Source organism: Canis lupus, chromosome 13 (genome assembly GCF_003254725.2).
Source record: "Canis lupus dingo isolate Sandy chromosome 13, ASM325472v2, whole genome shotgun sequence".
In the NCBI taxonomy this organism is placed as follows: Eukaryota; Metazoa; Chordata; class Mammalia; order Carnivora; family Canidae; genus Canis; species Canis lupus.
In genome coordinates, this window is record NC_064255.1 from 48,086,449 (window position 1) to 48,102,323 (window position 15,875).

A 15,875-nucleotide genomic window follows, 5' to 3' on the forward strand; every position below is an offset into this window, starting at 1 on the left:
CGGGATCAGGCTCCTCAGTCAGGGATTAGGAGCTCCTGCAAAGTAGGAACCATAGTTTATATTTGACATGTTTTCTCCCGCAGCATTTAGGATAGTAAGTGAGCAGTAAATACTGATTTGTTTGTTGCGGAAGAATGGAAGAATCGGGAACATAGCGCTTGTTGTGTGAGGTGGTTCAAAAGAAAAGTGTGAGGTCACGTAATTTTAGTTTCTTGGAACAAATTCCAGAGGATATAAACCCTTTTTAAAAGAAAGATTAAGTGATTTTGTACTATTTTGATTTGTTTCCTGGGGTTAATGTCTCGCTCGCTCTCTTTTTAATTTAGTTTCAACGAACCAAACTCTTAAATGGACCAGGCGATGTTGAAACGGGTGCCAGCACAGCGATACCTCAGAAAAGATGGCTGCATTTTATCTCCCCCATCTTTGTCCAAGCTCTTACATTAACGTTCTTAGCAGAATGGGGTGATCGCTCACAACTAACTACGATTGTTTTGGCAGCTAGAGAGGTGGGTAGTACTTGAGAAGCAGCTGCTTCTGTGTCCGTGACGCTTAAGCACGGCAGTGTTACTTTGCTCCACAGGACCCTGGGCCGAGGGCCTGCTTCACACGCCAGACGACGTTAGACCTGAACATCCTGGTTCTCTTTAAGATGGCCCATCTCCGGTTTCGACAGTCAGATGGCATTCTGCGTCCCAGCGGAATTGCCATCTTTGGGCTTCTCTCTGACTCCTCTTCCTTCAGTTTTGCCACAGTGATACTGTGGCCGTTGTCCCGACTTGGTCTTCTGTGTGTTTTCTTAGAACTTAAGCGTTGCACAGGTTACGTTACAAACTGTCATTCGGTGGAACATTAAACAGCCGAACTGTCCAGCACATGAGAAATTAGTTCGTTTATCTACCAGTGTCTATGTACCCCTGGGAATACTCAGTCCTCGGTGAACAGAAACCTCAGGACATCAGATGGTCACAGTGCCTATCTCTGGGTAGCGCGGTTACAGTTGACTTGTTCCTGTATGTCCAGTTTCGCTCCTCCTAGACCTGGAATGCTAAGGCCTAGGATGGTAAGCTAGAAGAGGTTTCCGGTCACTGTCCTCTCCTTTGCTCGAAAGATACAGAACCTGAGGTGCAGACACTGGGTATCTTATCCAAAGCCAAGCTCGTTGGTAGTGGGGGGCAAGGACTAGAAGCTGGAGCTCTCTCCCTTCGAACCTTTTCTTGTATATCTTGTTCGTGGCTGTCAAATGTCACCTATTTAAAGGAGAGCTTTGCGGGGGGTGGGGGGTGGGTTGTTTTTTAAAATGTTAATCTTTTGAGAAAGATTAGTTTCCCGTGGGGCATCTTATGGCTCACGCAGGAAGGTGAGCCAGGGAGATGGTGGCGGAAAGCAGTGCTGCGGTTCCTTCGCGGCTCTCCTTGAGCGTAGCCGACACCGTAACTGTGTCTATTTTGTATGTTAGGTTGCGTCAGTTTTCAGTCCAGCGGTAGGATTCAGATAACACGCTCGATCTGAGTTAGTCCTTAGCCCCCGGGAGACGCCTGCCGTGAAGGAGCAAGTTCCTGAACACAGGCCCCAGTTTCAAACAAGAGTTGAGGGCCGGGCTGGACGGCTGGGCCGGGGCTGCTTTGTCAGACAAGCATCAAAACTGCTGTATGGAAAATAATGGAAGTCAGGTTTTCACTCGGGCCCTGTATTTTAACACTTTCCTTGAAAATGCCACCGTGATGGCTGTGCCCTACTGTCTCTCTCGATTTCTGGCCTTTTTTACTGGCTTTCAGGTTGCCAGGGTTGGGACCTGGAAGTACGGGACCTTTCAATGGTGGGGTGGCTGTGCAGGGTGCGTGATCGGATGGCAGAGGTCCTGGCGTCTGGCCTGCTGACGCCCGCGTGGGGCAGTGCCTCGGGAAGGGCCCCTCGTCCCGCGGGCAGAAGTGCCGGCCATCCTGACGTGTCTTGCCAGTCGTTTGCATAAATCGTGTGGAAGCGCGTTGGCTTTAGTCTGAACGTCATTCCTGCTTCCAACACAGGGTCCTTTGAGTGGTTAATGAGTGACTAAGCCAAAAAACAAAACAAAAAACGAAAGGAGAAAAAAGTAGGGGGTGAGGTTCCAGGATCAAATAAACTTTGCAAATAACAGACTTAAAACTTTGGTATTAAAGGAACTGTTTAATTTTACTTAATCCAGTGACTTTTCAGGCGTCAGTTTCAAACACGGTGACCCCGCCCTTGGCAGGTGCCGGCTGAGGCCTCGGGGCCCCCAATGGGTTGACAGCGCTACATGTGTCCCCCCTGCCCCCAGCAGGACCCCACTCCCCCAGGAGCCCCCCTCAGGGCCCCGCCTCCCGGCCCCTGGTTGCTGGGACCTCCGCCCTTCTCCCAGCCCAATTGCGGAGCTGCTGGCCAGTCGGCATGCAGGGGGGTTTGCTCTTGTAAGAGTGTCCCCCCTTCCTCACTTCCGCCTCTCTCCCGGGTGCCCCCCACCCCGCCTCGAAGTGGCCCCTCTGCCACCCCTTCAGGGCTGCTTTCCTTCGCCGCCTTCTCAGGTCCTTCCGCTGCTTTCCTCAAGACAGAACTCATCGGGCTCCTGAACTTCCCCACTTTTAACTCCTGTCCACACCCGCTAACCTTGCTTCACTCCTCCCACTGAAGTCCTGTTGGTATTATCCTCACCCAGAGAACCATGGGCAGAACTAGGGGTGTCGTGCCTGTACTTCTCTTCCCTAACCCCTAGCTCTCACTCATCACTAAGGCCCATCAACTACACCGCCTCAGTTTCTCACATCTGCCCACTTTTCTGTGCCTCCAGGCTTCCACCCCAATCCAGGCAGTAGCCTCCCCCGTTGACCACCTTGCCTTTAATCTTGTTCCCTTCCCTTCCAGTTCATTCTCTTCTGGGCCTGGCCAGCTAAAAACCAACCAGTGTCTTAAGCCTAAATTCTAAGCTGATAGATCGGGTCCTTCGCGAGCTGACCTGGACCTCTACCAGGTTTTATTAGATGGTCACATATTCCGCAGCTGTCTCTTACTGGTGGCCTGTTGCCTTCTAGTGTGTTCTCTCCCCCATACAACAAAGTCAAATCTTCCTGTTTTGCAGGCCTGCCTTTTTTTTTTTTTTTAAAGATTTTATTTATTCATGAGAGACACAGAGAGAGAGAGAGAGAGGGGCAGAGACACAGGCAGAGGGAGAAGCAGGCTCCATGCAGGGAGCCCGACATGGGACTCGATCCCAGGCCTCCAGGATCAGGCCCTGGGCTGAAGGCGGCGCTAGACCACCGAGCTACCTGGGCTGCCCAGGGCTTGCTCTTCTGGGAAACCTTCACTGGTCTTCCCCACCGGAGGCACCTCCACTTTGCTGTGGTAGCAAGCGTTCACTGGAGGAATACTGCGTCCCTGGCACAGAGTTAAAGCACGGAGGGTGAGGACTCGGTGAAGGGAGGCGGGGTCTGTACTCAAAGGCTGGCCCCGTTTCCTCAGTTTCCTCAGGATAGCCGACCTAGCAGACCCTGCCCGAGGCGAGGTCTAGGTGGAGTCTCCTCAGCACTTGTCCCTTGAGAGCTAAATACCACCTGTGGGTGGAGTGCGCCAAGGGCTTTTGAGCTCACACAGTTTTCTTCTACTTTCAGCTCTATTCCTAGCTAGAACACGTTCCATAGATTACACACTTGGATTTTCAGAGCTCGGTAGGCTTTGTTGTTGTTGATCTCCATTTGCAGTGGCTAATAGTTCTCAGGTAACCGTTTCAACTGCTTTTAAATTAACGGTAGTTATACTTGCTTCTAGGACCCATATGGCGTAGCAGTGGGTGGCACGGTGGGCCACTGCTTATGTACTGGATTGGCAGTGATCGGAGGAAGAATGATCGCACAAAAAATCTCTGTCAGGACTGGTAAGTCTTTGGTTTTGTATTTTTATTTTTAAAATTTTACTATTTCTTAAAGTAGGCTCCACACTCACCCGGGAGCCCAACATGGGGCTTGAACTCACTACCCTGATGCTTGAGCCATCCAGGTGCCCCTTTTGTTTTTTAAATTACAAAGAAAATGCCATTTGTTTTACCTCTTAGAATTACTAAGATATGAGAGAAAGAGGAGTTCTAAATTTTTACTTCTGGAGTTCGCTCTGTCTCTACAACAAACGGTGACCTCTTGGAGGTCTAGGTCATTGCCTCTGCTATTGCAAACATGGACTGTTTTTCACATACATAGATGCTGGTAAAATACAAATTCATCTAAAAGCCTTACTGGAAAATAAATAAATAAAAGCCTTACTGGATTTATTGTCACTTTTTATCGGTATATTTAAGTAAAAAAATCAAGTTGGAAATAAAACTTCTTGGCCTTAAAAGTATGTCTTACAAGATTGGGATTCATAGGTGGAGACCGCTTACAGATTCCACTGAAAAGCTCCTGTGTAGCTGGGAGGCTCTAAAAATGCAATAAAAAAATCTCTTTGCTTGTTGGGAGGTTGTTGAACGTTCCTTTTAATAACGGAGTTTTTTAAGAGGAGTTGGGGTTCCATTGTTGCTTGTCAGCACGGTCTCAGTTTTAACACAATTGTCATTTCTGGAAACCGCGCTGGAGCAGCACTGGGTTACTCCTGCCCAGTCAGGCATAGGAAGTATTCTTTGCTGTAGAAGTGGGGTTTGGGTGTTTCTAATGATTTATTTTCACGGTTAGTTCACCAGATTAGAATAATGGGCAACAGCTCCCTCATAGAGGAATTTTGCCTTATTTCATTTTTTTTTCTCTTCTCTTACAGTGACAATCATAGGAGGCATCGTATTTTTGGCATTTGCATTTTCTGCACTGTTTATAAGTCCCGATTCTGGTTTTTAACAAGCCGTTTGTTCATTTGTATTTCGTTTAAGATAGGTAACTCTTATGTTTATGTACATAGTGTACATTATAACTAAAAGTGACAGAAAAGACTGTATTTTGTAGCATTGATTTGTGAGTTTGACCTATTTAAATGAAAGTATTATGTCAAAAAAAAATCATTGATTCTATTTGCAACATGGATTTTTAAAAGAAACCTGACCTCTAAGTGTGGATTTTTTTCTTCAGTACAATTATGTTAATAATATGGTCACTTTCTCTTTTAGTGTTTGTGGGTTTTTAGGTGGGAGACGGTACACACAGAACCACTGTGCAATGAGGTCTACCCTTGGTTTTCTTTCAGCACTGACCATATTTTCTCCTGGATCACTGAGGTGTTTTATGATATTTGCCTTAAACTTTTCCTTGGGAGGAATGAATTTTAGCTTTTAAAATACTTCCTTACGGGCAGCCCCGGTGGCTTAGCGCCGCCTTTAGCTCAGGGCCTGATCCTGGAGACCCGGGATCGAGTCCCACATCGGGCTCCCTGCATGGAGCCTGCTTCTCCCTCTGTGTCTTTGCCTCTCTCTCTGTGTCTCTTATGAATAAATAAAATCTTAAAAAAAAAAAAAAAAAACTTCCTTAAGCCAGAAAGCAGTGTAATCACAAGCCTTTTAAAAATTACTTTTTTTCTTTTTTAAGGTAACGTATTACTGTAACAGGATGAGAATTGTTTCCCAGGTCCGTTCTCCCTTTTTTTTTTTTTCTTTAAATTGGGTGACAAACCCAATATGAAAACAGTCAATATTTGACAATGTGGAATTACTAAATTACAAGAGAATACTATGAGTGTATTCATATTTTTTCTATATTGAATAAACAATGTAACATAGATACAGTGTAAATAAAAGCCGTATGACCAGAGCTTGTTTTCCCTTGTGTGTTATATAAGTGAGTCTGTAACAATAATTTATCAAAGCAGTATTAACAGTTATAGACCAGCTTCTAAAGTTGATGTTACAAAAGCAGGAGCAAAGCCTCTTCTAAAGCGCCGTCTCACTTTAATCCTCATACAGCTCTGGGACACAGTAGGTTCTAACAAGATTAAAGAAAAAAAGTTGTATAGTAGAGCGGTATGTCAGCCACCCGGTTTCGTTCTAGGGCCCGTGACCACCAGGGGAAGGCGACCTCCTCACACCGTTAGTGACACGCTTACGTCAGTGTAGTCTAACGATTACTGTTCTCTGCAAACAGCAGCACCGCGTCTCCCGGCGCCTGTGTGCGGTTCCCCCGTGCAGCAGCCCTGCCAGGGAGTAAACAGCCTCTTACAAGGAGCAGTAGCACATACTGAGGAGTCGCTTTTGGAAACTTCCTAAGGAGTTCTCCAGCCACCGTAACAAGGGCCATTACAGGGTAGTAAACACGATGCCTGTGTGTGAAAATAAAACTCTTCAGAGAAATTTCAGGTTAAGTCTCCAGACTACACCGTTAGTCTGTCTGTCCCCTACTACTACTTTCCATTGTTATACACCCAGCAGCCAAGTAGTTACATTCTACCTTCTTCCTGGAACAGAAAGGATAATTTCTTGTTAGAAAGTAGCTGGGACCATCCCAGCCTGGGCCTAGTAGTGGTCCAGCGGAGAATCAGCTAGATACTTGAATAACAGCGTAGCTTTCTGAGGCACCACAATCTTGTAACAGGACAGAACTACTCACAGAATTTGGTAGCTCAGACTTGAAGCTACAAGGTACAAATGGCTAATACTGTTATACTCTACTGCTGAATAAAAAAGAAAAGAAAATGTCATTGGTATTGATTTTAAAATATTTAATAGTCTTCCTTTAAAATCCAAAATAACGTGATTCTTACAAGTTATGTGCCACATAAAGCGGGTGTTATTTTTTGAGAAATGCAGGTGATACTGAAAAACAGCACTGAGGTATTTTTTATTTTTAAAATTGAATAAGGAAACAAAGTCTGGATCTAATTATTTTTACATTTACCAAAAGAAAAACAAACAACAAAAAAACAACCAATGCTACTGCTTGGCTCTTTTGCTAGGATTTTAGGTTCTGAATACATTACAAAAGTCTATGGGAAAGCATTATAATAATAGTACATGTGGTTTTAAAAAACTATGCACATCATAACCTGGAGAAATGATCATACACCAAGAGGCCTGAGTGGAGGTAGGCTAATAAAAACATTTTACCTCTTCTCAAAGGACAGCTCTGAAAAACAAGTGTAACCAATTGTAACACCAAATTGAAATGGCAATCAACATTAAGTTGGTAACAAAATGATCCACATTATATATAATATTGTATTTCTAAACACAGCTCATGAAAATCAGAAAACCTAATGTAGCACCATTGAAACCATTCGCTATCCCTTCTTGCTTCTGTGCAATTTAGGATTTGGGCAGAAGACAATACCTACCTAGGAAATGTCAGTCTCATTTTTGTAAATCAATTTGGATTTCAGTTAAATGTTTGCTTTAGGAAAAGTGTAGGTATTCTTAAGATCGGCTAGCCACTTATAACTCTACTCTTCTGGAAGTTAAGAACAATGGGCTACATCTAATTTTTATTTAAAACCAAGAACCAAGCAGTAAGGACAGAAATGTCAAGAGTAGCACACCAAGAACCACACAGAACATTAGAAAGAGTTTGGTGTATGTTTTTACAGCCACTAACTGATGTTAACAAAAATTTACAAAGATAAAACTTTTTTTTTGCACTAACTGGTTTCAGTACAGCACTGAATGTGACTCATCTTTGGGCTTCAATCTCTACATAGAGTGAATGTGCGAGTGCCATACCGAGGCCCTTCCCCAACTTACGCCATAGTAAAATAGATCTCAAAATAATTCTAGAATGGTCTGAGAATTACAGCTGTTCTGGCTGACATGAAAAAAAAAAACAAAACCAAAGGACATTTCCTGGCCAACTTTTTTTGCTTCATGATGATTGTCTAGTTACATAGAACACATCTGTCTAAGCATAATAGAGTTTTCCTTCCATTTTAACTCGAGTACTGGCACAACCCTTGCCAGCAGTGAATTTGCACCAGTTACAGACCAACTCAAAACACACATAAAACATTTGAATGTCATTTTTAAAGCGATGTCACAGTTTGTTTCCTCAAAAATTTAAAAGCATACATTTGAAAAATCACATTTTCAATGTAACCCTCAGAGTTCAACATTTTTTACAATACTAAATCCAACTTGTGGTTGACGTGCTTTAATTACCATTCTCTAAGGGGTTCGTTCCAACAGCTAGACAGTATGCCCTGTACCTGGCCTGTGAGATTCAGGAGCTGCTCGGGGAGCCCTGGCGTGGAGAATTCTGTTCCAACACATACTAGGTAAAGGAGTATCCTCAAATTTCTAGGCTTTGAACGGTCAGACACTACTGTAGTGGACAGTGCTGTGTATGGAGGACTTTTGTTCTTAAAGGACCAAGCAAACCGTATAGCTAGCGTGTAACAGTATGCTATATAAAGACAGCAAACATTTTTTGTAGAGAGTACAGTGCACATACATTGTTCCACCTATATTTAAGGACTTTAAATGGATTTTTGTACGGACATGATAGTGACGGCCATTAGAAGATGCTGATCGTCTTACAAACATTTTCCCAAATGGGCAAAACAGAGGTGATGTGTGCCATCAGTTCCGTCATACTGGCCTTTGGCTGCGTTGGGGAAGCGGTCATATAAAAAGTACCCATAAAATAGAAAAGGCAGCAAGTGAAACTAGAAAAAGGCTGGAGCTATACAAAGCAGATTTGGAAGGAGTTACCTTTATTTTTTCATTATTAATTTAATTGAGAACAGGAAGGAAGTGCAAGGACCATCTGGCTTTGTCCCTCCACTGCCGTCCCGAAGTAAAACAGATTTGGATTGGCCCAGGGAGAGTCCTCATGAAGGCTAGAGACTGAGCCCCAGATAAGAAGAGTCAGTTCTTTAAAAGATTACAAAGCAAACAAAACAAACCACAAATTAAATACATGACAATGTGAAATCACTTTGATGAGAAAACAACACGAAGATATTTTAAAATATAAATAAATACATTTAGCCATTTTCATTCAAGAAACCCAGAGAACTGCTTTCAAAGCAATTGCGTCTTTAAAAATCACTTTCTAAATTCTTCCATAAATACTCACTATTTTGATTGTCACTTAATGCAGCACCTCAGTGTTTGCTGGTGGTGGTGATGGAATTCCACTTAAAACAGTCTCTTCATAAACTATATCCTATTTCACTAAAGACTGTTTCCCTAGGAAAACCCAGGCAACTTACAAAATATTGTTAAATACTCAAAGCAGAACCTGCAAAGTATTATTTTATTTACGAAAAACAAGGAATGTAGTGTTAAATTACGACAAGGGGAAAAATATGCAAAAACAGTCACATGGAAAGAAAGTTTTAATTTTTAAATGTCCACGTTGGCTTAATTTCTTGTGAGCTGTTCAATACTGTTTTAAATATCCTGAATTAATAACTATACCAACGAAATTCATCCCCACAGTTTCCACAGGGGACATTTTAAAAATAAGACCAAATTATACTTTTCTTCAACCGAAGTAGTCTTTTTTCTCAGTCCTTTTTGTGCAAAAATATTACAAGAGCAATTCAAATGGAAACACTGAAATGACATGCCAACATTTCAGAGCACATTTAAAACACCCAGAATAATTCGTGAAAGTATTGTATTCTAAAATATTACTACCAATCACTTTTAGGTTAGTTCTACACATCTATTCACACTGTTGCAATTTTCCTAGACCTCTGAAAATAAACAGGCTCATTGGTCTCTTTTGGTGTCCACACAATAGGCAAGATAGGTTTACAATAGTGTCGAAATGGAACTAGGCATATACTATCTCCTGACTCCACCACATTCAAAACCAAAGTCAAAATTCATTTGGCTACCTTGAAATCACTCCCATAAACCTGCTACGGTTCACTGGATCTAAACATTTCTCAGAAATGTGTCATTTTAAAATTTCACCTAAGTGATGATTTGGGGATCCTTTAGAAATGGTAATGCCTAAGATAATAAACTTTATCAAAATGAATAGTTGCAATAAAGTGCTTGTTACATTTCAAAATGATGCTTTCAGACTGTGGTATGTTGTTTGAAGAGTGTGTGCTATTCCTACAGAAAGGATCCCCGGGCATGAGAGTTGGGTCCTCTCACCTGTCTCAGAAAGCAGCAGCACTATCTTTTGGTAGGCTGACGATAGGCACGTTACCCATGCGGATGAGGCTATGCTAGTGCTATGGCAAAAGGGGGAGTAAATTAGAAAAGTGGGAGGCATGTGGAGGGTTCCTACTATATTCATAGTTATATACAAATATATTAAATATGCTATAAAAATAGTCGACTCTTTTCCTTTGCATTTATTTCAGAAGCTCCTTTCAGAGGAATGCTCACCCAACCCAAACAAACTTAAAAGGGTCTCTTTTTCTAATCACTATTAAAATGGCAAGTGCCTTTGTGCTCTTTCTTTTCCACTATTTGAAAATTCCAATCCACTTACTCCTGGCTAGACTCACTCAGCAATAGTAATATCCAGTGTTTATACCTTCCAACACTGACTCCCAAGGACTAAGAGTAGTAGGGTCACAGATATTGGAGAGGTTATAGACTTGAATGAGTTTTACACAAATGTTCACCAACAAACTTTCAATCATCAAAGAAATAGAGGAAAAAAAGGTAGAAATGAGCAATACTAGAGTAAAATGCTATTTGCATTCCACTTTAAATAAAAGGTTTACCTCACTGTAGTGGAAACATCAGAAAACAAATCGAGTAATATCCAGTTTACAATAATTTCACCTGTGTGGAGCCAGAGAAAGTACTATTTTAAAGGGCCCCTTCCTAAGGCTTCTTGAACAGACTCCTCTCCCTCTAGCACGATGCCCTGCACTGAGCTGCGTCCCTCCGTGCCCTGAACTAACTGCAAGCAAACAGCTTTAAGGCAATGACCAGAAGACTCTAGCACTTCTGAAACCAAAAACAGCATTTTCACTATTCTGCACTGAGGATTCTATAACATACAACTGTTCAGTCACTGGCATCCTTTTATTTCTAGTACATTCCTGAACCAGATTTAAGTGACAATGCAGAGCACGGGGCTCAAATCACCCCCTCAGCTTAGGACACAGTTCAGAGACTGAACGGTGGTATTTGCTCTTGTGCAATCCCCATCCCTCCTATTTGCTTTTTGTCCAATACATTCTACCCCAAAACCGGAGTAACTTTTGAGTGTCTAGGTTTGACACCACTCTTAGCAGCACTTTGATCCTCGCAGTCCTCACTCGAGTTGCTGAACAACATGACAGCAGTGCCACAGCCGTCCAAAGCAGGGTGACGGCAGAGCAGCAGACCTTTTCCCATTGCTTCAAGAGAATTTCTTACCTAAAAAGTGCCACTCAGAATAAAATTATTTTCAGGAAAAAACTAATCTCCATGAGAGTAAAGCGGAGGGAAGGGAAGGACTTTTAAGTAGCTGCAAAGTGTCTCTATTTGGTATTTCTTCATTACACAGATTTGGGATTTTAAGGAACAACTTTGGCTACAGACATGAAGAACAGGCGAAGGCCGAGTCTTCACCAGAACACTCAAGTCTCAATGATGGCAGGGGGCGGGAGGGGTAGGGACAGCTCTGGGCCCAAGTGCAAGGAAAGCGGGAGGAAAGCACAAAAGGAACGGAAGCAGATGGTGCTTACTAGCTCTTCGACTTCGTACGGACAAGCAGAGGGAAAGCAGCCAGCTGTTCCTCTCTATTCAGCAATCCATTCTAAGCAGGGTGAAAATGAGCTGTGAGGAACAACAGGAATTATAAAACAACATTTTATCTAACTCTCCTTTCCAAATATTTATGAGGATGGAAGATACTTGAAGGAACTGTTGAGAATGTGAATAGTCTACCTACAGATTGGCCTTGTGGCTTGCCTTACGCTTTGCCTTCGTTAACCTAAGTACACAGTACTCACAGTTGACCATCTTTCCTTGTAAATATGGTATTTAGAGGATAAATCTTAATATAACAGTTCTTCAGATCTTCTGTGATCCATACCACTAGATATTGCCAATAAAAAAATGAGGCACAACTCAGATATATATATGGAATGGCATGATAAGGTTGAGAAAGGCAATTTGAAAGGGGAGAAAATTAATACTGTTGCCATATTCTACTGTTGTCAATTCCGTCTATGTGCACCTATGCTCAAGTTACACACACACACACTGACAACTATTCTTGACATTCATGAGAAAGTCAGAAATCTCTTCATCCAGATCATTTAGCTAGAAGAGGAGCTTCTTGATATGTTAATTATTGATTGGTATCTAGTGACACTTCCTTTGTAGAAGGGTAGGTACCAACTTTCTTTGGTTATTTTCTTTTTCACTCTAACTTCCTAATTTAAGTGTGGCCAGGTACAATTGTCTATAGAAAGACAAAGTACATCCCTTCGGGAGGAGAGCAAAGTAGAGGACAGGAAAGTCTTAAGAACTGAGCTTAAGAGCAATTCTGTAGTAGGTTATTTTCATTGCTCAAAACCTTTTTCTGTTTAACAACCATAGTTCTGTTATACATACTCTTTTTAAGATCAATTTTGATTCATTACAGCTTGCTATTCTCCCTTTTTGCAATAATAATCTTTGATATTCTAATACGGTATTTCCATAAATCTTCCTTTGCTCTATAGTTGTAAATTTAATTATTAGTACCATAAAAATCTATAAAATGCTTTTTAAATGTAATTTATGTTGGAATTTATTACCTTTAGAATCTAATATTGCCAAATGAAATCTTAGTGCATGTTTAGAAAGCATGTGAGTTACAATATTCTAGTGTTATGGTGAAGGCAAAGCCAATTCCCACTCCTTTTTTCTTTGTGGACTATCAAGATCCTATTGAGAAAATATTTACAGGTAGTTCTTAACTGTCTGTTTAGCTTGGAAGGAAGATGTTGATTTAGGAAAACAGTTGTGTGATCACATCAGTGACTGATAGTGTTAGGATGTCACCTTTTATTCCTAAGTTACTTCTACCTCCAGTCCAAGAGACTCAAAGCAGTCTTCATGGGAACTTAGGAGAATCATAATGGCACTGACACCCACATGCTGTTAAAAATGTACTAAGGTTTCAAAACTGCTACTGAAACCAGACAATGAGTTCAAGATGGTGAGTTATCACCTGAATCAAAATCAAGGCACTATGGGTTTTTTTTTCCCCTCAAATAACCCTGAATCATTTCTGACTAAAAGAAGCATTGAAATTGTGAAGGATAATAAAAAGATCCCAACAAATCCTAAAAGTTAAAATTCCCACCAGTGAGAATGTTAAAAAGTGCCTAAAATCTTTTGTGTGCAAATTTTACTCCTATAACTGGAACATTCTTGAAATGACTTTCAGGCTTATTGAAAGCCGTTTACACAACTATTTCCAACTATGAACTATATCAAAATATGTGACCAAAACTTCCAACCACCTAAAATAAAGCAGTGCAAATCCTATTTTCAAACATAAATGAAAATTAATGAAATGAGGGATATTTCTGAGTAACTTGAAAATCCTGTTGTTTCAATAATTTAACCTAGAAAAAAATATCCATTCCCAGCAGCACATCATACCTCACTGAACAAACTGTGACATCACAGCCAAAGTATGAACAAAAAGCCTTGTGCCCCGGAAAAGTGAGTAGAACACTATTGTGTTGTAAACATAAGGGGAAACAGAGAACCTACTAGTTTGCACATGGTGTCAGAATCTAAGGAAATATACCTAAGAGGAGATAATGCTTTCATGCAGCTTACAAAATGTTTTGCTTTCTCTCCTTTTATCCAGACACATACATAATTTTTTTACAGCATCTGTACATAGAGAATTTGAACCACACAACATTCTGAAATTAATTACTATCCAATCATTATCTGAAAAGGGAGAGGAAAGGGGAAAGGGGAGAGGGGGCCTACTGGGTCTACTGGACTGCCTTCATGGCATCATTGTAAGCAACCCCTGACATGACAGTGGTGTGTCCTCTGTAACACTCGAAAACAGGCACAGAACCACTAAAAGTTACTAACATTGTTAGTGCCTTTCTCATTGACTGGAGGTCATGTTTCATAGCTGAGCTTCTTAACATTTGGCAATATACTCTTTCCATCAAAAAAATAACTGGGCAAGTAAAACACTGTCAGAATTGGCTATGGCCCCATGGTCATCTCCTGCTGGCTGGTATTTAATATACATCTGTAGCACTAGGCAGCATTTTCCCTGCTAACGAATTCCAGAAACTACAACATTCAATACTGCATCTTGTGAAACTGCTGGAACTTTTCCTTCTAGCCTCAGATCATCTGAGCAACTGTTATGGGACAAGCCCTTCCTCCCCCGAGGTCCGAGAGGAGGCGTGTGCGCTACTGTGGCGGAACCTTGGAAGGATCGGTCACACTGTCAGTCCTGTGCCGGCTCAGCTGCTGCTGTTGCTGAGACTGGTGCTGCTGGTGATGCGACTGAGGGAAAGTGCTCTGTTGTAGTGGAAACGCAGCAGAGAGGATAAGCTGAGTTGAAGGATTCCCGTGGAGCAACCTTGAAGTCTAAAAGACAAATGCATTATACAATATGGCTTTACCCCAGTTACACTGATTACATTAAGATTTACTCAAGTTTTTTTTACCCTAGATAGGGACAGAATCCTTAAATTCCACATAACCTACATCCTTTTTGACCTCTTATTTAAAAACAATAGTTTGGAAAAGATTTATGAGGCTTCCCTTCTTTTTGAAAATACAGAATTTTTAATTTATTTTTTAAGGAATCTGAGCTAGATATCTTTTGTTGTAGAAATAAATCTACGTCTTGAGACAAACCACAGTTTTTCCCTTTACAGATCCTAAAGACCACAATTTTAAACACAGTAAAATGTAAGCAGAGCCAAGAACACATGAAACAAATACTGAGGTCAAATGACAATGCCTTCTGCACAGGCTTGTTCAGAGGTCAGAGCAGCACTTCAGTAGCCGAGAGCATTGGCCCCTGGGTTCAAACTCTGGCTAACCCATTTCCTAGACAGGGGACTTACTCAAACTATTCTCTTCTCTGGGGCTCAGTTTCTTGATTTACAAAATAAACACAGTGCCTCCACATTGGGTTTATATGAAGATTAAATGTTAACATCACTATTATTTAGAAGTACCACAAAAATGAGGGCAAAGTTAGAGCCTTAAGTCCTATATGTAGCAGTGCGGTGTAAAACAAACAAACAAACAAGCCAAACAAGGACACAGGATCTTCAGATCAGAAGGTCTGGATGTGAATTGTGCTCTGCCATTTATTAACTGTGTAACCCTGGGCCAAGTCTCAACTCCTTGAACCTGTTTCATCTGATTACTATTTCTGGTGATACAAAGAAAATTAGCCCAAAGAAAGTGGATTTTTACAATGAATGTCCTTTCTTCCCACTGACAACACAACTTGATGCAGGGCTCCTAATCTAAACATAGGACTGTGATGGGAGATTTTTGCAAATACATATAAATGACATGTGTGCACCCACGCCCACATATAAGCATACACACAGAAGGACAGATCCTTGAACCTTAATCTTTGCCAAGGACCTAGAAAGCTTTTGTTATTCTGGACTTCTGTGATTTAGGAGAAGTTTTTGTAACATAAAGAACTCAGGATATTTGTGAGCCTTACAGGATTACAACAGAGGCATATTTTGGAGCCGGAGGTTACATGATCAAAGAAGACAAACTGTGTATTTACTATCTACACAGAAGCGTATTCTAAATGGTGCTGCTCATCTTATTTCTTTAGGGGGTCCCATGTCTTTGGAATTCTTTTTCAGAAGTGAGGGAGAAAACAGTGTTCTTTTAAGGGCCTTTGTTCCCTGATAGATTTAGAAGACTTGATCTTAAGCAACTTCTTTAAGGTTTTGCTCAATTCTGAGTATTATTTCCTCTAGATAATAGTTTATAACTTGTTATAAATTATTGTCATTAATTCATTTGTAACAATAGCTAACCTTGT

The 15,875-nt window shown here is 41.4% G+C and overlaps 2 protein-coding genes across 16 annotated transcripts in view; one reads left to right on the forward strand and one right to left on the reverse strand.

The window, feature by feature from the left end:
- The window catches only part of TMEM165 (transmembrane protein 165), a 25,084-nt gene extending 19,346 nt beyond the window's left edge, over nucleotides 1-5,738 (forward strand). Inside the window, exons 4-6 of one of the 2 annotated variants that reach the window (XM_025435858.3) lie at nucleotides 327-509; nucleotides 3,781-3,886; nucleotides 4,759-5,738. In XM_025435858.3, the coding sequence (XP_025291643.1) occupies nucleotides 327-509; nucleotides 3,781-3,886; nucleotides 4,759-4,835 (366 nt within the window). In that variant the 3' untranslated portion in view covers nucleotides 4,836-5,738. Of the gene's footprint in view, nucleotides 1-326; nucleotides 510-583; nucleotides 2,146-3,780; nucleotides 3,887-4,758 lie in introns of those variants that run through there. The other variant, XM_049092970.1, reaches the window with a different exon arrangement.
- Nucleotides 5,419-15,875, reverse strand: part of CLOCK (clock circadian regulator) — a 142,632-nt gene continuing 132,175 nt past the window's right edge. For all 14 annotated transcript variants that reach the window (XM_049092969.1, XM_025435856.3, XM_025435855.3 and 11 more), the window contains one exon: nucleotides 5,419-14,437. In XM_049092969.1, the coding sequence (XP_048948926.1) occupies nucleotides 14,258-14,437 (180 nt within the window). In that variant the 3' untranslated portion in view covers nucleotides 5,419-14,257. The remainder of the gene's footprint in view (nucleotides 14,438-15,875) is intronic.